Genomic DNA, 25220 nt, shown 5'->3' on the forward strand with positions numbered 1-25220 from the left:
CACTCAAGTTACAAAACTTTCTGTTTTTATTTGCACAGTGACATTTGAACATGTACATTTGTCTCAGATCTGTGAGTCTGAACGTGTGTTTGCTGTCATTAATCATTTATAGCCGGAAGTACCTGAACATTTAAAAAGAGCAAAACTGGCCTGACTTAATTTCTCTCCTCGTTTCCCCACATACGCACACAGTGCCGAAGACATGAACAGACGTGACCTTTGACCCTCTTCACACGGGTTTAGGCCCGTTTATCTAGAGGTGAATGAAGACAATGTCATTCATGCAGATTCCTGGGCATCTCTTGAGTTAATAGATTTATTCGATTAGAGTGTCAAGAACAGTTTATTCATATTCTCTGTCTCGATTGTTTCCACACTTCAGAAAAAAAAGAAAAGATTCATCCTCAGTATTTTTTTTTTATCAAATATCTGCTAATGGAGTTTGGCCTTCAAAACGGTTTGAGCTGAAACGAAAAATTCATTTTTGGACAAATTTTTTTGCTTGCCAAAATTTCAGTGCATCAATAATAAAGGCCTAGAGTTATGACAAGAAATTCATGCTTTAAAATCATTTACTTTTAAATCATGATTAGCAAGCCTATGACATAAAAAGTTGAAATTCTGACATATTAAGTCATAATTATTACATGTCAAAATTATGACAAAGTGTTAATTTAAACTCTGACACTCTCAAGTCACAATTATGACAGTCAAAATTATGATGTAAAAAGTAGATTTTTCTGACTCCATTTGCAGATATTTGTTCTTGTTTGACTATTTTTTATAAATTTTTCAGAAAACAAGACTTTTTGCTTCTCCGGTAAATGCATCTTGATTTAAGAATGTTTGGATATTTGTCCTGAAAACGAGAAATATATATATATTTTTTTACAGTGCATGACATTTGCATGTATGCAGGAACCCAATAGCTGAGCAACTATTAAAGACATATGAAGGAATTGTTAAAGGCGATGAGACGCAGGCGTATAATCCCGGTTGCGGTTCTAGATTCGTCTCATTCCTCGAGCCATGAGGCAAGCGAACACCGTCATCACCATCTTGGGCTTCACCTCCACCAGATCCTCCGGCAGCGCGTACACCCGGGCTCCGATCTTCCTCGCCATAGAGATGGCGTACCTGAAAAACACAAGTCAAGTCAGCTTTATTTATTTGAAAGGTACACCTTTGTACCTAAAGAGTGCATATTAGTCTCTCAAAGGTACATTTTGGTACCAAAAGTGTACATTTTAGTATCTAAATGGTACAAGTTAGAACCTTTTGAAGAACATAGTGTCATAGTCCAGCTTAAGAAAGTTCGGTGATGGTTCATTTTTGTTGTAAAAAAGTTAATAATTTAGTTCATTTTTCTATATGTATATATATATATAAACCCTTGGGAAAACCAGGCCAGTTCTCCTCTGGATGATTATGGGTCTGTCAGCATTACAGGTCAGAAAGAAAAAGGTTGATGTGATTTTTGGGCTCATTGAATATTCATGAGTATGCTAATGAGGAGTGTGTTTGTGACGTACTTGGCGTTGTTGAGTTTCTCTTCTTCGGTCAGGTCTTCTGCCTTGAGGAGGTCGTAGCGGATGGAGCCGGGCTGGATGGCGTCAATCAGGTCCAGGACCGGCATACTGGTGCTGATGGACCCGTCCTGGAGGAGCACAACACATGAAGAGGTGAGTGAGTGTGTGTGTGTGTGTGTGTGTGTGTGTGTGTGTGTGTGTGTGTGTGTGTGTGTGTGTGTGTGTGTGTGTGTGTGTGTGTGTGTGTGTGTGTGTGTGTGTGTGTGTGTGTCCTAGAGAAGCACAACACATGAAGAGGTGAGTGTGTGTGTGTGTGTGTGTGTGTGTGTGTGTGTGTGTGTGTGTGTGTGTGTGTGTGTGTGTGTGTGTGTGTGTGTCCTAGAAGAGCACAACACATGAAGAGGTGAGTGTGTGTGTGTGTGTGTGTGTGTGTGTGTGTGTGTGTGTGTGTGTGTGTGTGTGTGTGTGTGTGTGTGTGTGTGTGTGTGTGTCCTAGAGAAGCACAACACATGAAGAGGTGAGTGTGTGTGTGAGTGTGTGTGTGTGTGTGTGTGTGTGTGTGTGTGTGTGTGTGTGTCCTAGAAGAGCACAACACATGAAGAGGTGAGTGTGTGTGTGTGTGTGTGTGTGTGTGTGTGTGTGTGTGTGTGTGTGTGTCCTAGAGAAGCACAACACATGAAGAGGTGAGTGTGTGTGTGTGTGTGTGTGTGTGTGTGTGTGTGTGTGTGTGTCCTAGAGAAGCACAACACATGAAGAGGTGAGTGTGTGTGTGTGTGTGTGTGTGTGTGTGTGTGTGTGTGTGTGTGTGTGTGTGTGTGTGTGTGTGTGTGTGTGTGTGTGTGTGTGTCCTAGAGAAGCACAACACATGAAGAGGTGAGTGTGTGTGTATGTGTGTGTGTGTGTGTGTGTGTCCTAGAGAAGCACAACACATGAAGAGGTGAGTGTGTGTGTGTGTGTGTGTGTGTGTGTTAGTGTGAGAGTGTGTGTCCTAGAGAAACACAACACATAAAGAGGTGTGTTAGTGAGAGAGTGTGTGTCCTAGAGAATCACAACACATGAAGAAGTGTGTGTGTGTGTGTGTGTGAGAGAGAGAGAGAGAGAGAGAGAGAGTGTGTGCTGTTTACTTTAAAGCCGCTGATGGTGCCTTTTCCGGCTTGTTTGAGCGCGTCGTTCACCCAGGTCACGATGGTGTCGTCGTTCACCTTCTGCCCGTCGCCCAAATCCTCCAGGATGTTCAGTGTGTACCTGCAGACAGATGAGTGATGAGGTGTGTGTGTGTTCAGTGTGTACCTGCAGACAGATGAGTGATGAGGTGTGTGTGTGTTCAGTGTGTACCTGCAGACAGATGAGTGATGAGGTGTGTGTGTGTTCAGTGTGTACCTGCAGACAGATGAGTGATGAGGTGTGTGTGTGTTCAGTGTGTACCTGCAGACAGATGAGTGATGAGGTGTGTGTGTGTTTAGTGTGTACCCGCAGACAGATGAGTGATGAGGTGTGTGTGTGTGTGTGTGTTTAGTGTGTACTTATCGATCACAAGTTCAGTATGGCGTACCACAAGGCTCAGTGCTAGGACCGCTGCTGTTCACTCTGTACATGCTACCCTTAGGAGATATCATTAGCTTTCACTGTTATGCCGATGATACTCAGCTCTATAATTCTTCATGCTCTGACAAAACTTACCGATTCACAAAATTAACGGAATGCATAGCGGATATAAAAAACTGGATGACTAGTAATGTCCTACTACTAAATTCTGAAAAACAGAGATTCTAATTATTGGACAAAAAACTCCCTCACGTAATAATCTAGAATACTGTCTAACACTTGATCTGAAAATTTGAAAGTCTTTCATTTGAAAGTCACGTGTCTAGTATCTGTAAAACTGCATTTTTTCATCTTAAAAATATATCTAAATTACGCCATATGCTCTCATTAACAAAAGCGGAACAGTTCATGCGTTCATGACCTCAAGGCTAGATTACTGTAATGCTCTACTGGGTGGTTGCCCTGCACGCTTAATAAACAAACTACAGCTGGTCCAAAACGCAGCAGCTCGAGTTCTTACCAGAACCAGGAAGTATGATTTTATTAGCCCAGTTCTGTCAAAACTGCACTGGCTCCCTATTAAACATCATATACATTTTAAAATATTGCTGATTACTTACAAAGCACTAAATGGTTTAGCTCCGCAGTACTTGAGCGAGCTCTTAACGCATTATAGTCCGTCACGTCTATTGCGATCTCAAAATTCTGGCAAGTTAATTGCAACGGAAGTGAATCAATCAAAACTAACTTTAGCTGGACAATAAATTTATTCTAGAGCTGCTGTAAAGCCTAAACAATCTCTGTTACTGTAATCTCATATTATCACTGTAAAGCTGCTGTGAAACAATCTATACTGTTAAAAGAGCTGTATAAATGAAGGAGACTTGACTACCTGCAGACGGACGAGGGTGATGAGAGGTGTGTTCCTCTCAAACCTGTGTGTGTGTGTGTGTGTGTGTGTGTGTGTGTGTGTATGTGTGTGTGTGTGTTTACCTCCTCATGAGCTGCCAGAGCAGAGCGAGTGTGAGAGTTCGATTGCCTTCGTTCAGATCCTGTCCGGCGATTCCCACCAGAGAGAATTTCGCCTCCTTCTTTCCCAACTCCACTGCGTAGTTACAGTTCTCCAGCTGTGTGTCACATGACCCCGTTACACTCGGCGTTAAAATTAAAATGTAATAATTGTATTAGCTTTAATATTTATTTAATCTGTGTGACTTCCTGGTTAAATAAAGGTTAAATAAATAATATTTATAATATTAGCGATTATATTCAATCAATTTTAGTACAATTTTGCAGTATGCTTTTGTCATTTTTATTAGTTTTTTATTACTAATATTACTTTTTTATTTGATTTCCAGTTATAATTTTTAGTGTTTCACCTCAAACTAAACTGAAATTAGACACGTTGCCTTTCAACTAAATGGAATAAGTTAAAGTTTTTCATCTAATATTTATATAATATTTAATTTTATTTCTGTGCTGTATATCAGTTATATTATCGCATTATGTATGAAAGACAACAGACTTAAATATAAAAAGTTATTATCAGCATAAATAAGTGATATAAATTTAAATTATATAAAATAAAAAATATAATAGATTATTTTTTATTCATGAAATAATATGTAATTAAATCCATTAAATATTTTAAAACTTAGAAAGTATATTTTGTTCATATATTTTTTTTGACTTGAATGTGTTAATAACGAATGCCGGAGCCTGAGGAAGAGCGTTTCATGGATCATGAGTCTATGCGCACCTTCTTCATGTTGCCGCCCAGTTTGGTGTACGGTGGTTTGTTCACTTTGTCCCAGTCCACAGGAACCTTGATCTTTTCATACAGCTGGAAGATCACCAGCGCATCAGCCAGATCCCTAGAAGAAGAGGACCACAGTGAGAACATGAGAACACACACACCTGGAGGTTTACACACAGGTCTCAGTGGAGGGGGTTTAGAAGAGCAGCGTTAAAGGGATCGTTCACCCAAAACTCATCCATGATCTGTAAAATAAATGATGTCAGAATGTTCATTTTTGGGAGAACTATTCCTTTAAACGGCTTTGGCTGTGTTTGGATTGACATACTAGCAAACTACTGAACACTCTCAGTACAGCCCACATTATGCGAATAAGTCACACAGTAAGCATTATTAAATGATTATGTTTCAAACTATAGTTTGCTGTTTTTTTTACAGGACTGCATCATGCACATCCAGGCATCACACTGGAAACAGAAATGCTGATTTTTGCATTTTAATTTGATTGAAACATTTTTTTTTTTTTTTTTTGCTTTGATGTATAATCTTTAGGTCATATGTGTCTTCCATTAATAAAGAAAACTCACTGTATATACAGTAAAAGAATTAGTGATGCACCAAAACATTTTTTTTTCATTGGCTGTTTATTTAATAATCAATTAATTTATCAAATTTACTTAATAATCAACACTCCAATAATGTTGTACAAACATTTAAATTGCACATAAGGCAGTTTTCATATCAACATTTAATGACATTATTATGTTTCTACTAAAGTTTTTTTGAAAAATAAACATTTAAATTGTTGTCTTCTTGACAGATTTATTCAAACATCCATTAAATAGTGAAGACATCACTAACAGGTCGAAATATAATTAATATGTAATGCATGTAGTGCATATATTTATTAAAATGCTGAAGCAAAATTAATTTTCTGGACAAATATTTTCAGTTGCCGAAAATTCGGTGCATCACTAGTAAAGGCACTTCCACCACAGACAAGAAATCCATGCTATTCTAAATCATAATTAGGCTTAGACATTAAAAAGGCAAAATTATGACATAAAAAGATGAAATTATGACAAAGTCAAAATTCTGACATACTAAGTCACAATTAAGACACATTAAAAATTATGTAGTAAAAAGTTAAGTTGATTTTGAGTCGAAATTCTGACATAAGTCATAATTGTCAAATTTGAAATTCTGACTTACTAAGTCATAATTTTGACGTTAAAATTATGACATAAAAAGTCCAAATGTATGACAACATTTTTTAATTGTGACATACTAAGTCATAATTATGACATAAAATGTCAAATTTCAGACAAAGTCGAAATTCTGACGTAAAAAGTTAAATTATGTCTACGTTTCTCATAATTGACTTTTTGTCATGACAAAAATATCAAAATTATTATTACTTAGTATGTCATAATTATGAATTAGTATGTCATAATTTACCAAAACGAGATTTTTTTATTATTTTTTTTTACAATTTTTTCTTCTTATGTGGCAGAAATGGTCTTCCATGTGTTTTAGTGGTTTAGTAGCCACCATTGCTTTTTTAAACTGTTATTTATTAGCATTTTATGGTGTTGTATTCTGTGTTCAGCCTGATGTGTGTTTGAGGCGGTACTCACACATAGAGATGATTGACACGTGGATTAACGCCCAGTGAGTTCATCCAGTTTCTGAAGGTGCGTTCCTCTCTGGTCTCTCCTGACAGTGACAGAACATGAGACATGGATGAGATCTCGTTACTTCAACATGATCACTGTGTCTGCTCAAGCACTATTCACTATTCACTGAATGTAATACATGTAAATACAGACATCCAATACAGATATCGCATTAATGTGTAGGAAAAATGGTTGAGATCCACCAAAATAATAATCCAGTTATCATTGACTCATGTTGTTCCAAACCTGTATGACTTTCTTTCTTTCTATTCAACACAAAAGAAAACGATTTTGAGGAATGTTGGGAATCAAACAGTTTTGGTTCCCATTGACTTCCATTCAATACGTCCAGGTTTTAAAAACGTTTTTCTTGGTTGTGCAAATGTTCAGGGAACATTCCGTTTTGCAAACATCAAAGAATGTTACTTTTGAACGTTCCCTGAACATTCCGAAACTGGTAACATTTAAAAAATGGTGAACGTCTAACTAAAAATATTACATGAATGATGTATAGTCAAACCAAAATGTATTCAGACACCTTCAACATTTCTCACATTATCACACATAGTTTAGAAAACGGTAATAAAATATGAGCAGAACTCAGTTGATATTTGACTGGGTTTGTCCGTCCTTCTGTTAGACTGTCTCACACATGAATTAAGTTGAATATCTGTCAGCTGTTAAATTTAACTACACAATTAGATAATACCAGTTTAGCTCAACCAATCACCAAGCAATGCTTCATTTTGTTCAGTCTGTGTGTAAAAAGAGCATTAGCAATTAAAGACAAAACACTTCAGCAAAACATGATCAACTCAAAGTGTCTGTATAATATTTGGTCCCAAATTTGTATACATTTCACTGGTAGTCACTGTATGAAGAATTTTTGGGTATAATATGTCACAGTTATCCTCACTTACATGAATTAACTATAGTGTCCTCCACACACTATCAAAAATGATATCTCGTGTCTGAATAATTTTTGGTTTGACTGTATAAATGAGACCACATATCGCTGAACAAATGTACTATTAATGTTGCTGTAAGAATGTTTTTTCGTAACTTTGGAGAACTTCTCTATCAGGTTTGGAACGACTGAGTAAAGGATGACAGAAGGATTCACACACCCTCAATAGAGCTCCAGTCGATGTCCTGGTTCTCCGGCTTCTTCAGAGCGGGATACTTGTTGAACAGATTGGCCACATAGGCCAGGTTGAGTTTGGGGTTTCCTCGCACCACGTCTGTGGCCGTGACGAACTGTCGGCACCCGAGCCGGTCGGCCTGTTCCAGCATGCTCTCGGCTCTCTTCAGGTCGTCTTTTTCCTGTCACAACACAAACCATGAGTGTATGAGACTCTGTTCAACACAAACCATGAGTGTTTGAGACTCTGTTCAACACAAACCATGAGTGTATGAGACTCTGTTCAACACAAACCATGAGTGTATGAGACTCTGTTCAACACAAACCATGAGTGTATGAGACTCTGTTCAACACAAACCATGAGTGTATGAGACTCTGTTCAACACAAACCATGAGTGTATGAGACTCTGTTCAACACAAACCATGAGTGTTTGAGACTCTGTTCAACACAAACCATGAGTGTATGAGACTCTGTTCAACACAAACCATGAGTGTATGAGACTCTGTTCAACACAAACCATGAGTGTATGAGACTCTGTTCAACACAAACCATGAGTGTATGAGACTCTGTTCAACACAAACCATGAGTGTATGAGACTCTGTTCAACACAAACCATGAGTGTTTGAGACTCTGTTCAACACAAACCATGAGTGTATGAGACTCTGTTCAACACAAACCATGAGTGTATGAGACTCTGTTCAACACAAACCATGAGTGTATGAGACTCTGTTCAACACAAACCATGAGTGTATGAGACTCTGTTCAACACAAACCATGAGTGTATGAGACTCTGTTCAACACAAACCATGAGTGTATGAGACTCTGTTCAACACAAACCATGAGTGTTTGAGACTCTGTTCAACACAAACCATGAGTGTATGAGACTCAACACAAACCATGAGTGTATGAGACTCTGTTCAACACAAACCATGAGTGTATGAGACTCTGTTCAACACAAACCATGAGTGTATGAGACTCAACACAAACCATGAGTGTATGAGACTCTGTTCAACACAAACCATGAGTGTATGAGACTCTGTTCAACACAAACCATGAGTGTATGAGACTCTGTTCAACACAAACCATGAGTGTATGAGACTCTGTTCAACACAAACCATGAGTGTATGAGACTCTGTTCAACACAAACCATGAGTGTTTGAGACTCTGTTCAACACAAACCATGAGTGTATGAGACTCTGTTCAACACAAACCATGAGTGTATGAGACTCTGTTCAACACAAACCATGAGTGTATGAGACTCTGTTCAACACAAGCCATGAGTGTATGAGACTCAACACAAACCATGAGTGTTTGAGACTCTGTTCAACACAAACCATGAGTGTATGAGACTCTGTTCAACACAAACCATGAGTGTTTGAGACTCTGTTCAACACAAACCATGAGTGTATGAGACTCTGTTCAACACAAGCCATGAGTGTTTGAGACTCTGTTCAACACAAACCATGAGTGTTTGAGACTCTGTTCAACACAAACCATGAGTGTTTGAGACTCTGTTCAACACAAACCATGAGTGTTTGAGACTCTGTTCAACACAAACCATGAGTGTATGAGACTCTGTTCAACACAAACCATGAGTGTATGAGACTCAACACAAACCATGAGTGTATGAGACTCAACACAAACCATGAGTGTATGAGACTCTGTTCAACACAAACCATGAGTGTATGAGACTCTGTTCAACACAAACCATGAGTGTATGAGACTCAACACAAACCATGAGTGTATGAGACTCTGTTCAACACAAACCATGAGTGTATGAGACTCTGTTCAACACAAACCATGAGTGTATGAGACTCTGTTCAACACAAACCATGAGTGTATGAGACTCAACACAAACCATGAGTGTATGAGACTCTGTTCAACACAAACCATGAGTGTATGAGACTCTGTTCAACACAAACCATGAGTGTATGAGACTCTGTTCAACACAAACCATGAGTGTATGAGACTCTGTTCAACACAAGCCATGAGTGTTTGAGACTCTGTTCAACACAAACCATGAGTGTTTGAGACTCTGTTCAACACAAACCATGAGTGTTTGAGACTCTGTTCAACACAAACCATGAGTGTATGAGACTCAACACAAACCATGAGTGTATGAGACTCTGTTCAACACAAACCATGAGTGTATGAGACTCAACACAAACCATGAGTGTATGAGACTCTGTTCAACACAAACCATGAGTGTATGAGACTCTGTTCAACACAAACCATGAGTGTATGAGACTCTGTTCAACACAAACCATGAGTGTTTGAGACTCTGTTCAACACAAACCATGAGTGTATGAGACTCTGTTCAACACAAACCATGAGTGTATGAGACTCTGTTCAACACAAACCATGAGTGTATGAGACTCTGTTCAACACAAACCATGAGTGTATGAGACTCTGTTCAACACAAACCATGAGTGTATGAGACTGTTGAGTGTATGAGACTCTGTTCAACACAAACCATGAGTGTATGAGACTCAACACAAACCATGAGTGTATGAGACTCTGTTCAACACAAACCATGAGTGTATGAGACTCTGTTCAACACAAACCATGAGTGTTTGAGACTCTGTTCAACACAAACCATGAGTGTATGAGACTCTGTTCAACACAAACCATGAGTGTATGAGACTCTGTTCAACACAAACCATGAGTGTATGAGACTCTGTTCAACACAAACCATGAGTGTATGAGACTCTGTTCAACACAAACCATGAGTGTATGAGACTGTTGAGTGTATGAGACTCTGTTCAACACAAACCATGAGTGTATGAGACTCAACACAAACCATGAGTGTATGAGACTCTGTTCAACACAAACCATGAGTGTATGAGACTCTGTTCAACACAAACCATGAGTGTTTGAGACTCTGTTCAACACAAACCATGAGTGTATGAGACTCTGTTCAACACAAACCATGAGTGTTTGAGACTCTGTTCAACACAAACCATGAGTGTTTGAGACTCTGTTCAACACAAACCATGAGTGTATGAGACTCAACACAAACCATGAGTGTATGAGACTCTGTTCAACACAAACCATGAGTGTATGAGACTCTGTTCAACACAAACCATGAGTGTATGAGACTCAACACAAACCATGAGTGTATGAGACTCTGTTCAACACAAACCATGAGTGTATGAGACTCTGTTCAACACAAACCATGAGTGTATGAGACTCTGTTCAACACAAACCATGAGTGTATGAGACTCAACAAAAACCATGAGTGTATGAGACTCTGTTCAACACAAACCATGAGTGTATGAGACTCAACACAAACCATGAGTGTATGAGACTCTGTTCAACACAAACCATGAGTGTATGAGACTCTGTTCAACACAAACCATGAGTGTATGAGACTCTGTTCAACACAAACCATGAGTGTATGAGACTCTGTTCAACACAAGCCATGAGTGTTTGAGACTCTGTTCAACACAAACCATGAGTGTTTGAGACTCTGTTCAACACAAACCATGAGTGTTTGAGACTCTGTTCAACACAAACCATGAGTGTATGAGACTCAACACAAACCATGAGTGTATGAGACTCTGTTCAACACAAACCATGAGTGTATGAGACTCAACACAAACCATGAGTGTATGAGACTCTGTTCAACACAAACCATGAGTGTATGAGACTCTGTTCAACACAAACCATGAGTGTATGAGACTCTGTTCAACACAAACCATGAGTGTTTGAGACTCTGTTCAACACAAACCATGAGTGTATGAGACTCTGTTCAACACAAACCATGAGTGTATGAGACTCTGTTCAACACAAACCATGAGTGTATGAGACTCTGTTCAACACAAACCATGAGTGTATGAGACTCTGTTCAACACAAACCATGAGTGTATGAGACTCTGTTCAACACAAACCATGAGTGTATGAGACTGTTGAGTGTATGAGACTCTGTTCAACACAAACCATGAGTGTATGAGACTCTGTTCAACACAAACCGTTCCAACACGGAATAACTAATGATCTTTGCAACGGAAGTGAATCAATCAAAACTAACTTTATCTGGACAATAACTTTATTTTAGAGCTGCTGTAAAGCCAAACAATCTCTGTTACTGTAATCTCCTATTATCACTGTAAAGCTGCTTTGAAACATCTATATTCAGGGCTCAACGCTAAGAATTTTTTCTACTGGTCCAGTCAGGCCTGGTGGTTCAAATTAAGTTACAATCTTTTACTTGCCTTGCAACTTTAAAAAGTATCGTTACGGTCTTTAATAGACTTTAATAGATGTATACGTAATAGATGTAAGATGTAATATATATATCGCACACCCCTACAAACACTCATGGTGACTTAACTGGACTAATCCAACCCTATAGTAGGTTCAGATGTGTCTGAATGTTGAATGTGTGTATTTTAGATCATCTTAAATGATCCTGTAGTGATGAATGTCTCTTACAATGAGCTTATGAATATTTAAAAAATATCTATGCCTAAATTTAAGATTTACGTATTTGAAATTGCATATGAAATTTCCATCCATTTGAATTACACAATTTTAACATAAAATAAACGTAACACTTTACAGTAAGGTTCATTAGTTAACATTTACTAAAGATGAACAACTCTTCTACAGCATTTATTAATCTTAGTTAATATTAATGTCAACATTTACTAATACATTATTAAAATCAAAGGTTGTACTTGTTAACATTAGTTAATGCACTGTGAACTAACATGAACAAACAATGAACAGCTGTATTTTTATTAACTAACTAACCTTAACAAAGATTAATAAATACTGTAACAAATGTATTGCTCGACTAATTGATTATTGTTTGTTCCACAGCTAGCCATATTTGTTCATACTTTTTCACAGAATACATTTAATTGTTTTCACAATTAACAAATGTATTCCGATTCTAATCAATTTGAATAAATGCATTTTGAAAATATGATTGTTTAAATAAAACCAAATAGATGCAAATCATTAATAATAAACTATGGCATGTTTTTTTGAGTGCAGAAATCTTACATTTAAAAATGACTGACAAACATGCATCACATTAAGTTTGTTAAAACTGTATAATCCAAATGGATAGAAATTGTATATGCAATTCAAATACATAAATATTCAAGCCTAAGTATTGCATGTATAATAATTATAAATGGTTTCAGATTTCAGGTGTTTTCTCATGACATCATAATGGTCCACCAGCATGAATATGACTAATCAGTTCTACATTAATAATGTATCGCAAAGTGATGACTGAGTGTGTGTATATGAAGGATGTGTGTATGTATGTATTGATGCCGTGTGTTCTCACCCGTATCCCAGTCATGTCGATCGGGATGGCCGGGATGCCCTCGTCGTCTCCTTTGGGTGCCACCTGGTTCAGGATGTTGTAATAAGCCTTGGAGTCCTGCAGGATGACAGATGACGGTGAGGTTACATGCGTTCTGTTTGCTCATATTTGGCCATTTTACATCCAGAGGAGAGCGTCATTTACATTTTGGGTGGCAAACGGATTTACATAATCAGAATGTGAACTAGATGATGGATGGATGGATGGATGAGTGGGTGGGTGGATGGGTGGATGAATGAATGAATGAATGAATGGATGGATGGGTGGGCGGGTGGTTGGGTGGATGGGTGGATGGATGGATGAATGGATGGATGGATGGGTGGATGGATGGATGGATGGATGGATGGATGGATGGATGGATAAATGACTGACTGAATGGATGGATGGATGAATGAATGAGTGGGTGGATAAATGACTGAATGAATGGGTGGATTGATGGATGGGTGGATGAATGAATGAGTGGGTGGGTGGATGGATGGATGGATGGATGAGTCGGTGGGTGGATGAATGAATGAATGAATGAATGAATGAATGGGTGGGTGGATGGATGGATGAATGAGTAGATGGATGGATGGGTGGGTGGATGGATGGATGGATGAATGAGTGGATGGATGGATGGGTGGGTAGATGGATGAATGGATGAATGAATGAATGGGTGATAAATGACTGAATGGGTGGATGGATGGGTGGGTGGATGGATGGATGGATGGATGGATGGATGGATGGATGGATGGATGAGTGGATGGATGGATGGATGGATGAGTGGATGGATGGATGGATGGATGAGTGGATGAATGGATGAATGAATGAATGGGAGGATAAATGACTGAATGAATGGATGGGTGGGTGGATGGATGGATGGATGGATGGATGGGTGGGTAGATGGATTAATGGATGGATGAATGAATGAATGGGTGGATAAATGACTGAATGAATGAATGGGTGAATGGGTGGATGGATGGATGAATGAGTGGGTGGATGGATGGTTGGGTAGATGGATGAATGAATGAATGGGTGGATAAATGACTGACTGACTGACTGAATGAATGAATGGGTGGGTGGATGGATGAATGAATGGGTGGATGGGTGGATGAATGAATGGATGGAGGGATGGATGGATGAATGAATGGGTGGATAAATGACTGACTGAATGAATGAATGCATGAATGAATGAATGGATGGATGAATTCTGAAAGTGTTTGAAAGTGTTTTGAAAGTACAGTACAGCATCTTCTGATCAACCGTGTCTGTTTGTTCTACTGTACCTTAATATCTCTTACTGTACCTTAATATCTCTTACTGTACCTTAATATCTCTTACTGTACCTTAATATCTCTTACTGTACCTTAATATCTCTTAATGTACCTTAATATCTCTTACTGTACCTTAATATCTCTTACTGTACCTTAATATCTCTTACTGTACCTTAATATCTGAGCTGAAGTTGTTGATTTTGGGAGCTCCGGCCTCCTCCAGGTGATAGTTGACCCAGCGCAGCAGCAGCTCCTCCGGAGACAGTTTAACCAGATCCTCCAAACTCTCTCCGTCCCTGAGCAGTGCGATCAGAGCTACACACACACACACACACACACACACACACAATCATGTGACCCGACGGAGAAACAGAACAGTATGTAGACACAGCAAACACAGAACATTCCCCTGATGTTAGTATTTGGTTCGTATTTAGTTGATTTTTTTTTCAGCCAAATTATAATATTCCAGGACATTCTTTTTAGATTGTATTTTTTACAACCATAAAATAATGTCAAATAATGTCTCTGTAAAAACATTCGTGGAAAACTGAAAAGATTTGTTTAGGGAAAGATTTGAGAACGTCATGGGAACCAAAAACTAACATTCCCGAAACTTCCTGGGAAAGTGTTAGTTGGACAAACATGATGAAGCTCACACTTCACACCAGTTTGTGTGTGTGTGTGTGTGTGTGTGTGTGTGTGTAGGTTTAGGGGTCGGGTCAGTGTGTGTGTGTGTGTGTGTGTAATGGGTATGTTTAGGGGTAGGGTTAGAGTGTGTGTGTGTGTGTGTGTGTGTGTGTGTGTGTGTGTGTGATGGGTAGGTTTAGGGGTCGGGTTAGAGTGTGTGTGTGTGTGTGTGTGTGTGTGTGTGTGTGTGTGTGTGTGATGGGTAGGTTTAGGGGTCGGGTTAGAGTGTGTGTGTGTGTGTGTGTGTGTGTGTGTGTGTGTGTGTGTGTGTGTGTGTGTGTGTGTGTGTGTGTGTGTGTGTGTGTGTGTGTGTGTGTGTGTGTGTGTGTAATTGGTATGTTTAGGGGTAGGGTTAGAGTGTGTGTGTGTGTGTGTGTGTGTGTGTGTGTGTGTGTGTGTGTGTGTGTGTGTGTGTGTGTGTGTGTGTGTGTGTGTGTGTGTGTGTGATGGGTAGGTTTAGGGGTAGGGTTAGTGTGTGTGTGTGATTATTGTGTACCTTCGTTCCTACTAATTTCGATGTCGGCGAACAGGCCGATTTTGATGACCTGCCACAGGAGTCCCAGCACTAAATGCTGCCTGCCCTCTTTCAGGTCCTCTGCTCCGATGTTCACCACATGGCAGCCGATGGCAGAAGCCGAGTTCAGCGCGAGGTTCAGATTCTCCTGCACAATTAAAACATGATCGAGAGCATTAAAATCCCACCGCAACAGTGTATGACACAAACGGCCCGATCAGGAGTGAGTGTGTGTGTTCACCTGGATCGTGAAGGGTGTGAGCTTCTTCTTATTGATGGTTCTCTCGTCGATAGTGTCCGGCACAGACAGGTTGATCATTTTACTGCAAAGAGTCATATTGATCATATTTCTGACTAGTGAAATATTGAACTGTATGTGCTTTCCCAGCTAACAAAAATATATGTTCTGGGAACGTTTTGCTGATGTTCCCATTAAGTTAGGAAAACGAACATTCCATTTGGCAAACTTTATTTGAATGTTTCTTTTGAATGTTCCGAAACAAGTAACATTTAAAAAAAGTTCTAATGTTCTAACATTTAAAGAAGTGTAGTGAAAATCAAGCTTTAATGTTGTTTATATGTCTATGTGGTGTTTTTAATGTGCTTTAAGACAAACCATGTGTAAATTCATAAGTCGACAGCATCGCTGAGTATTTCCTCCTTAAAACTGCAGTGAACCAAAGACAGTCTCAAAAACACGCTTTGAAATCGCTGGTGTTTCTGACGTCACAAACTACCTTTTAACCAATCAGATCAACGTGTGATCGTCAACCAGTGGATCTCTGAGTGAGTGAGTGAGTGGAGGCGGGGCTCATTTGCATATTCATAGAACCGCGCATACTAAATGAGGCAAGGGTGTCGAGTTACACTCAAGATATTTTAAAATATTTTCACAGGAAATACGTTTGCTTTTTTAACATTCTAACGTAATGTAATTTTGGTGATCAAAGTTTATCTGCAGGTACCAGAGTACGATGCCGTCTCCCACTGCGGTGAACAGATCGTTGGAACTGGGATCCATGGGAAGGACGTGCTGGCAGTCCGGATCTTTCTCCAAGGCTTTATTGACCCAGTTCACAAAAGCAACTTTTTCCTCCTCTACACACACACACAGACACACACACACACGTAACGCTGTTAATATAGTGTTTTTATGTAATTTCCGCAGCTCTAGTCTCCGTGTCGGATGTGTTTTTCCTCACCGGAGTACGAGTGCTGTGTTCCGGATTGTTCCGATGTTCCCGCCACTGAACAGATTCCCTCCTTCTTATTAATGGCTTTCCGGAAGGTCTTGGCCACTTCTGAGCTCTTCAGATCATGAACCACCTGAGACACACACACACACACACACACACACACACACACACACGACCTTTAGGAAGACTGCACAGGTGACGCGTGTCATTTCTGCTTAAAATCATTATAATTCATACAGTCAAACCAAAAATTATTCAGACACCAGATATCATTTTTAATATTTTGGGTGTGTGCAGGACACTATAGTTAATTTATGCAAGTGAGGATAACAAAATAAAGTAAACTGTGACATATTATACCCAAAAAGTCTTCATACAGTGACTACCAGTAAAATGTATAAAAATTTGGGACCAAAAATTATCCAGACACTTTGACCTTTAGTTTTGACTGTATATTCAGTCACATTTGTAAATCGCTTTGGATAAAAGCGTCTGCTAAATGATAAATGCAAATATTATTTAAGGGGCCTTCCAGTCAAAAACTTTTAATTTAGCATTTCCCCCCTCATGATAGAGCGTGACCTTTGACCTGACCTTGGCGAACTCATCGAAGGTGATCTTTCCGTCCTGGTTGAGGTCCATGGTCCTGCTGAGCTCCTGAACGATCTCTCGGATACGGTATCCCGGCAGAGGAAGGTTTGCGGCTCGGAAAAGGTCGTTCAGCTCTTCTGTGCTGATGTAACCGTTACCGTCCACATCTACAAGAAAAGGTCAAAGGTCAGTCCCACAACAAATACACAGCATGACCAGTGCGCTCCGAATCACTCTGATGAACGGATTCTTTTAATGAATCGCTCAAAAGAATCTTGAATCAGTGTTGTTTTAGTATTATTTCTATTCTATTTTAATATTTTTAATTAGCTTATATTTGTATATTTTCAGTTGTGCTGGGCAACGATTAATCGCATCCAAAATAAAAGCATGTATGCATGCATGTATATATTTAAGAAATATTTGCATGAACATATATTTATATATAATTTATATTATATAGAAATATAAATATTTTATATAGAAATAACAAATTTTTCTTAAATATACATGTATGCGTGTGTATATATACAAAATAATTATACACAGCACACACACATATATTATGTAAACACAAATTTTTATTTTGGATGTGATTAATCGCGATTAATCGTTGCCCAGCACTAATTTTCAGTTTTGATTTTTGTTTTAGTCGTTTTGCCTTTTTCATTTGTTTATTTAGCTTTAATTTATTATTTGAGTTTTAGTCATTTTACAACTTAAACTTATTTATTTCAGTTACCTCATTACCAGTGTAGTCCGAATCACTCTAATGAACTGATTCTTTAAATATTTGACTCAAATGCAGATTTAAATAGGTTTGAATCAATGATATTTAAGCATTTTATATACAGTGCTATGCATAAGTTTGGACACCCATGCTAAAGTTGACTAAAAAGAGGAATAAAAAATCATCTTTTGGAAATTGAACTTAATGCCTTGATACTTAATGTATCGTAAATAAATAAATTTGGAATTTAACATAGGGGTGTCCAGACTTATGCACCCTGTATTTTAAGGAAGAACATTTATTTATTTATGATACATTATTCATTCACAAAGAAAATTGGTGTCCTTAAAGGTTGGATTTTTCCTATTTTTTTTAATTAAGGCATTAAGTTCAATTTCCAAAAGATGATTTTTTATTCCTCTTTTTAGTCAACTTTAGCATGGGTGTCTAAACTTATGCAAAGCACTGTACTTTGATAGCCATTTGAATTAGCTTTTATTTAATTTTTTCAGTTATCATTTTAATTTTAGTTTGTTTTAGTAAGTTTTTATTCAGTTTTAGTAACTGTAGTACTTAAACTTATTTCTTTCAGTTAGTTGCCAAGTTACAAGTTTTGTCATTTTAAGATTTTAAATCTTTATTTCAATGAATAAAAATGATTTTTAATAGCTTCTTAGTTTTATTTAACAATGGTTTAAGTCAGTCGAATAAACTGATTCTTTTAATGAATCATTCAAAAAGTTATTGGTTTGAATCACTCTAATGAACTTATTATTTTCACGAATCGTTCGGAAGGTTTCAGTGCAATAAATATGAATAAGAACTATTATTTTTGTTAAGAAACTTCAAAAGTACTAAAAAAGGATTACTAATAAAGTTGCTGAGGAACCGGAAGTGTAAAGAGGAATCAGATTTGAAAGCAGTTATGAGCCAGTCAGATCTATAGCTTTTACACTGTCGTTCACTCACCGACTTTGCTGAAGGCCTCTCTCAGGTCCTCCATCTCCTCTGCTGGGATGTGTGTTGTGCCCGCCATCTCTCACTGATAGATAGATCACCTGTGAACAAGAGAGAGATTGAGTTTGTGTTCTGATGATGGTTTATTAAACAGTGGATGGAGAGATGAAGCAGCTGATACATGGTTGATTATGATTTGACTTTTCTAACTTTAGTTAGTGTGTAATGTTGCTGTTTGAGCATAAACAACATCTGCAAAGTTACAACGCTCAAAGTTCAAAGCAAAGGGAGATATTTGCTTTTAAAGAAATCGCTTTTTAAGGACTACAACAAACGGCTGGTAGAGACTACACCACATTCCTCCCGGGTTAGTGACATCACTGACCCTAGAATTTACATAAACCCCGCCCCCTGAACACGATTTACAGATTATCATGACAGAATATGCTAATCAATGACTAGAAGATAACTACACTTCAGCGACATAAACTCATCAACTAACCATTCTGAAATGTCCTGTTGCTTCTACATGTTGTCATGTTGTCTTAAAAGGACATGAGCTCTTGAAGCTCCGCCCCCTGTGCCGGGAGCAGCAGCTCATTTGCATTTAAAGGGACACACAAAACTGTGTGTTTTTGCTCACCCTCAAAAAGTGACGACTTTAACATGCTATATAAAAATATCTGTGGGGTATTTTGAGCTAAAACTTCACACACACACTCTGTGGACATCAGAGACTTATTTTACATCTTGTGAAAGGGCATTATACCACCCCTTTAAAACACCCTCCATTTGAACAATCAAAACATCCAGTATTTCAAATGTTTTGAATATGTTTTTTCTTGGTTATTATGCAAACGTTCCATTTTGCAAACATTATGGTAATGTTACTTTTGAATGTTCTCTGAACATTCTGAAACAAGCAGTAACATTTAAATAATATTAGATGAATATCTAACTAAACATTTCAGAAAAAAATTGTGGTGTAACGAGACCCTCATGTCATGATTCGATACATATCTGAACTCACGATACAATATTATTGTGATACTCCAAGACATAATAAAAGGTTAACAGAAAATGAACTGTTGATTAAAATGCTAACTTTGATATTACATTGTGTGTGTAAATGAATAGTCTTGGACTTGGTGCTGAAACCCAAAGCACAGGACAATAGAGACACCAGAATAACAATATTCATGATTCTGAAGCTGAAAATACAGAATTATTTTAGACGAATATTCACTCTTTCACTGACTAGATATATTTAAAATAATGTAGGCCACTTTTTACTGGTAACATCAGACATCTGGCATTATCAGGACACACAAATATTCCCCCATTGCATTATTATACATTATATTCAACATTATATATAATGTAGTACTGACAGTAAAACTCTGAAAACTTCAAATTTTTTCTCACACAGTAATTTTCATTTTGGGTGAACTATACACAACTCATATTATCACTATCCACGATAGGCTACATATTGTTGCATTTTTGTATTGCGATATAAAAAAAAAACATTCCATGGCCAATGCATAAATAATGTTTTTTTCTTTATCAGCTAGTTTGTCCTTCTAACATTCTCCTGTCTGATCAACGCGAGGGTTTTGTAACGACATGAAGTGAAGATGCAAACATGCCATCCAGAGGCTTGAGCAAGACCGTTCATACCGGAAGTGGCTGTTGCTTCTAGCGTTTGAGGAACAGCATGTGGTTTGAGGAGACGACATTGAAAATATAGCTTAGCAGAGCATAATCATAGTACATGATGAGAATTATACATGGTTATGTATTGCAACCTGGAGCAGTGACAGTGAACTTTACAATAGGTTTACAGCAGTTACGCAAATATTACACAGCAATAGTTACGCAGACGTGACTTCTGCTTCTGAAAGTGTGAGATGTGTGTGTCGTGATGAACGTCCTGAATGTTACCAAACGCAGAAGTATGTCTGCAATCATGGAAGAGGTTTAAAGCTCGCTTCACCTCATGATTTGTGCAATCATCACGTTTTGGTTACGTTCCCATTAAGTATTGAAAAACGGTATTTCTAGGGGTGTAACAATACATTGCAATGAAAAAATGCAACAGTATTATATATATGTATTGTGTATAGTTCACCCAAAATAAAAATTACTGTGTGAGAAAAATGTAAGTTTACAGAGTTTTAGTGTCAGTACTACATTAAACTACTGTATATAATGTTGAATATAATGTATAATAATACAATGGGGGAATATTGTGTGTCCTGATAATGCCAAATGTCTGATGTTACCAGTAAAAAGTGGCTTACATTATTTTAAACATATCTAGTCATGAAACAATGCAAGCATGTTCGTCTAAAATAATTCTGTATTTTCATCTTCAGAATCATGAATATTGTTATTCTGGTGTCTCTATTGTCCTGTGCTTTGGGGTTCAACACCAAGTCCAAGACTATTCATTTACACACACAATGTAATATCAAATTTAGCATTTTAATCAACAGTAAATGTTTTGTTAACCTTTTATCATATGTCTTGGAGTATCACAATAATATCGTATCGTGAGATCAGTATCGCTACACCACTATTTTTTTTGTTTAAAAGTTAAAGTTAATAGAACATTCCATTTTGCAAACATGGAACGTTACTACATTTAACGTTACAACAAGTTGTAACATTTAAAAAATGTTTGATGAACGTCCAACTCTGAACAAACATCCTATTAACATTACAGGAAGAACATTTGCTCATAACTTTCCCTGTTAGCTGGGAGTTTAAATCTCCAGAATACAGCTTATACTGAGACATTTCTTCCTTGAAACCGTCTTTGTGACAAAACTATAAAAACACATTTAGTTTTAGTGTGGATAATGAAGCGGGGCTCGTTTGTGATTTCAATTCTATCAGACGGATGCTTAATATCACTGCGTTTAACATGCAAATGTTGCTCTGTTTAAAGTGATGTCTGTTCAGCTCAGTGAAATAATCAGATGCTGCTGCACATTTGCATCTTCATGACGGTGATATAAGTGCTTTTTATCAGCATAAATCATCATGATAATGGATAATGTTTAGCTGAGAACTATTTTGGTAACACTTTACAAGCAGGTTTCATTTGTTAACATTAGTTAAGATGAACTATACTTCTATTCAGCACATTTATACTTTTTTTAAATTAAAAATTGTATCTGTTAACATTAGTTAATGCACTGTGAATTAACATGAATATAAACATGTTTATTAACAAAGGTTAATAAAAGCTGTAAAAAAAAACCCATTGCTCATTGTAAGTTCATGTTAGTTAATACAGTAACTAGATTGACGTTATTGTTTAGTGTTACCACTATTTTATGTCTTTTTCAGTCTCTTTAAACACTTGAGCAATAGAAAAACTGTTAGTTATTTCAGTATCATTTCAAAATGTCTGCTTTCAGGCCTTCACATGTGCTCTGCTCTTCCTCTTTCACATGTGCATTCTGCTTTTGTTTTAGCTCAGCCTAGAAATAAAAAATGATATAATCGATTCTGCTGCTGCACATCCCACTCTTTGCAAAGGTGTTAATGACACTTTAAGGCTCGAGGTTCTGAGATGTAAGATGGAGCACAGTATAGATGCTGTAGAGCGAAGCAATAACTTCATGCACTTGTTGCACAGCCGAACCACAGTTTCCTGTTCTCTTTAACCGCAGTGCAAAGCTTCACTTCTGCTTCAGATTACATTAAACACTCAAAAAACCCCCAAACTTTATGACAAACTGAAACTCTGAGAGCACGCTTAAAATCTGGAATTCAAAATTTTTATAAAAATTCATGGTTGTTTGCCATTTCTCATACTGCCATCTTGGTAATATCACATGCATTGGAAAAGCAAAGTTATTCAATTAAATAGCAATGGCAAATAAGAGCCTTTTCACTCTCAGATGTTTGGACTTGACTGTATTCCCAGCTAATATAAATGTGTTTCAAGAACATGTTGTTAACATTCCCTTTAAGTTATGAAAACGTCATTTCTCAATGTTATCTAGTTTCAAATGTTTAAAAAAAAATGTTCTTATTTATGCAAACATTAAGGAAACATTCTATTTTGCAAACATTATGGAATGTTACTTTTGAATGTTCTCTGAACATTCTGAAACAAGTAACATTTAAAAAATGACAAACGTACAACGTTTCAGAAAGTTCCATAAACGATGTATAAATAATGTTTTTGAGAACATAATTACAGTCCAGATAACGTTCTATTAATGTTACTGGATGATCGTTTGTTCATAACTTGCCAGAGAACGTATTTTGTCAGCTGTTGAATTATAATCAACTAAATCTACAAAATGCATCACATGTAAAGATGAATAATATTGATAATATCAGCTGTTGCATTAATATTCAACTAAATCTATCAAATGCATCACATGTGAGGATGAAGCACAAACATTTCCATAATCAACTAAAGCTGTTTAAATGATTAGTACACATGATCTGATCAGGATCTGAAAGTTTCAGGCTGTTTCTCATTTGAAGAGTGCAGCATCTGTCAGACTCGATACACTCGACAAACACTGATAGTGATGATGTGCATCTCTTACCTGCAGACGACGGTGGACTTCAGGGTGGATCTGTGTCTGGTCACTTTCAGAGCTTCTGCAGCGACTCTATTCAAATGTGAGAGGAAGGAAGTGACATACTCAGAGGCCTACATGACTGTGGAAACAGGAACACACGGTCTATGTCTTTATAAGGTAAAACGCTTGACATTTGCACCCAGCAACAAACATGATCGACATCTGACAGCATCTGTCACTACTCTGAGATTTAACAATGTTAAGGTTTGATCTTTTGAAATGGTCAATTCAAGAATGTCACCACAAGTTTGGGTGTACAAATGTCATCGTTTAAGAAACATCCCCGGGAAGAAGTGTAATCTATATTTGTCTATCTAAGTGTGACATGATTATCAGTCCTGAGTGTCATGAGTAATGTGCCATTTTTTTTCTTATGTGTTTTTATTGCTCTTAGGGCATGAAAAACAAGATTTTAACTTTTTTTTTTTTACACATTTTTTTTTTTTGAAAAAGAGATTTGCAGATATCGACTTGAGTGGACAGTATGCATTTGGTTGTAGAGATTAAACATAATACAGTAATAACAAAGCAATACTGTCTGTACTTAAACCAATGAATAAAATGATATAAAATCATGTAAACACGATAAAATATATTTAAAAAATATAATACAGCTTCAATTACTGCATACGCAATTGAGTTTGTTCCCATTCCACCAGCAGACGGAGAACTTCATACAAGTTGAACTTTGCGTCCCTTTGGTATCAGAACATGAGGATTCCATCAAAGATCTCATGCATTACATGATCAGATTACTTTAGAATGTAACGAGCAAAGTAACACATTACATGTAACGTGTGTTACATAATCAGATTACTTTAGGATGTAACGAGCAAAGTAACGCATTACAGGTAACGTGTGTTACATAATCAGATTACTTTAGGATGTAACGAGCAAAGTAACATATTACAGGTAACGTGTGTTACATAATCAGATTACTTTAGGATGTAACGAGCAAAGTAACACATTACAGGTAACGTGTGTTACATAATCAGATTACTTTAGAATGTAACGAGCAAAGTAACACATTACAGGTAACGCGTGTTACATAATCAGATTACTTTAGAATGTAACGAGCAAAGTAACACATTACAGGTAACGCGTGTTACATAATCAGATTACTTTAGGATGTAACGAGTAAAGTAACACATAACAGGTAACGTGTTACATAATCAGATTACTTTAGAATGTAACGAGCAAAGTAACACATTACAGGTAACGCGTGTTACATAATCAGATTACTTTAGAATGTAACGAGCAAAGTAACACATTACAGGTAACGCGTGTTACATAATCAGATTACTTTAGGATGTAACGAGCAAAGTAACGCATTACAGGTAACGTGTGTTACATAATCAGATTACTTTAGGATGTAACGAGTAAAGTAACGTATTACATGTAACGTGTGTTACATAATCAGATTACTTTAGAATGTAACGAGCAAAGTAACACATTACATGTAACGTGTGTTACATAATCAGATTACTTTAGGATGTAACGAGTAAAGTAACGTATTACATGTAACGTGTGTTACATAATCAGATTACTTTAGGATGTAACGAGTAAAGTAACGTATTACATGTAACGTGTGTTACATAATCAGATTACTTTAGGATGTAACGAGCAAAGTAACGTATTACATGTAACGTGTGTTACATAATCAGATTACTTTAGAATGTAACGAGCA

The 25220-nt window shown here is 37.3% G+C and overlaps 1 protein-coding gene across 1 annotated transcript; it reads right to left on the minus strand.

The window, feature by feature from the left end:
- Positions 1 to 3: 3 nt before the first annotated feature.
- On the minus strand, positions 4 to 23718 carry lcp1 (lymphocyte cytosolic protein 1 (L-plastin)). The gene is made up of 16 exons (XM_081368759.1): positions 23498 to 23718; positions 18933 to 19021; positions 17237 to 17400; positions 16649 to 16772; positions 16412 to 16544; positions 15688 to 15769; positions 15429 to 15594; positions 14415 to 14557; positions 12951 to 13046; positions 7634 to 7829; positions 6468 to 6546; positions 4834 to 4948; positions 4068 to 4201; positions 2654 to 2774; positions 1533 to 1657; positions 4 to 1137 (listed from the first exon to the last, which is right to left on the minus strand). The coding sequence occupies exons 2-16, from the start codon at positions 18997 to 18999 to the stop codon at positions 1005 to 1007; spliced, it is 1878 nt and encodes a 625-aa protein (XP_081224885.1). The 5' UTR covers positions 19000 to 19021; positions 23498 to 23718; the 3' UTR covers positions 4 to 1004.
- Between the last annotated feature and the right edge of the window lie 1502 nt (positions 23719 to 25220).

This window comes from Scardinius erythrophthalmus (genome assembly GCF_964197995.2).
Source record: "Scardinius erythrophthalmus genome assembly, chromosome: 6".
Taxonomy (NCBI): domain Eukaryota; kingdom Metazoa; phylum Chordata; class Actinopteri; order Cypriniformes; family Leuciscidae; genus Scardinius; species Scardinius erythrophthalmus.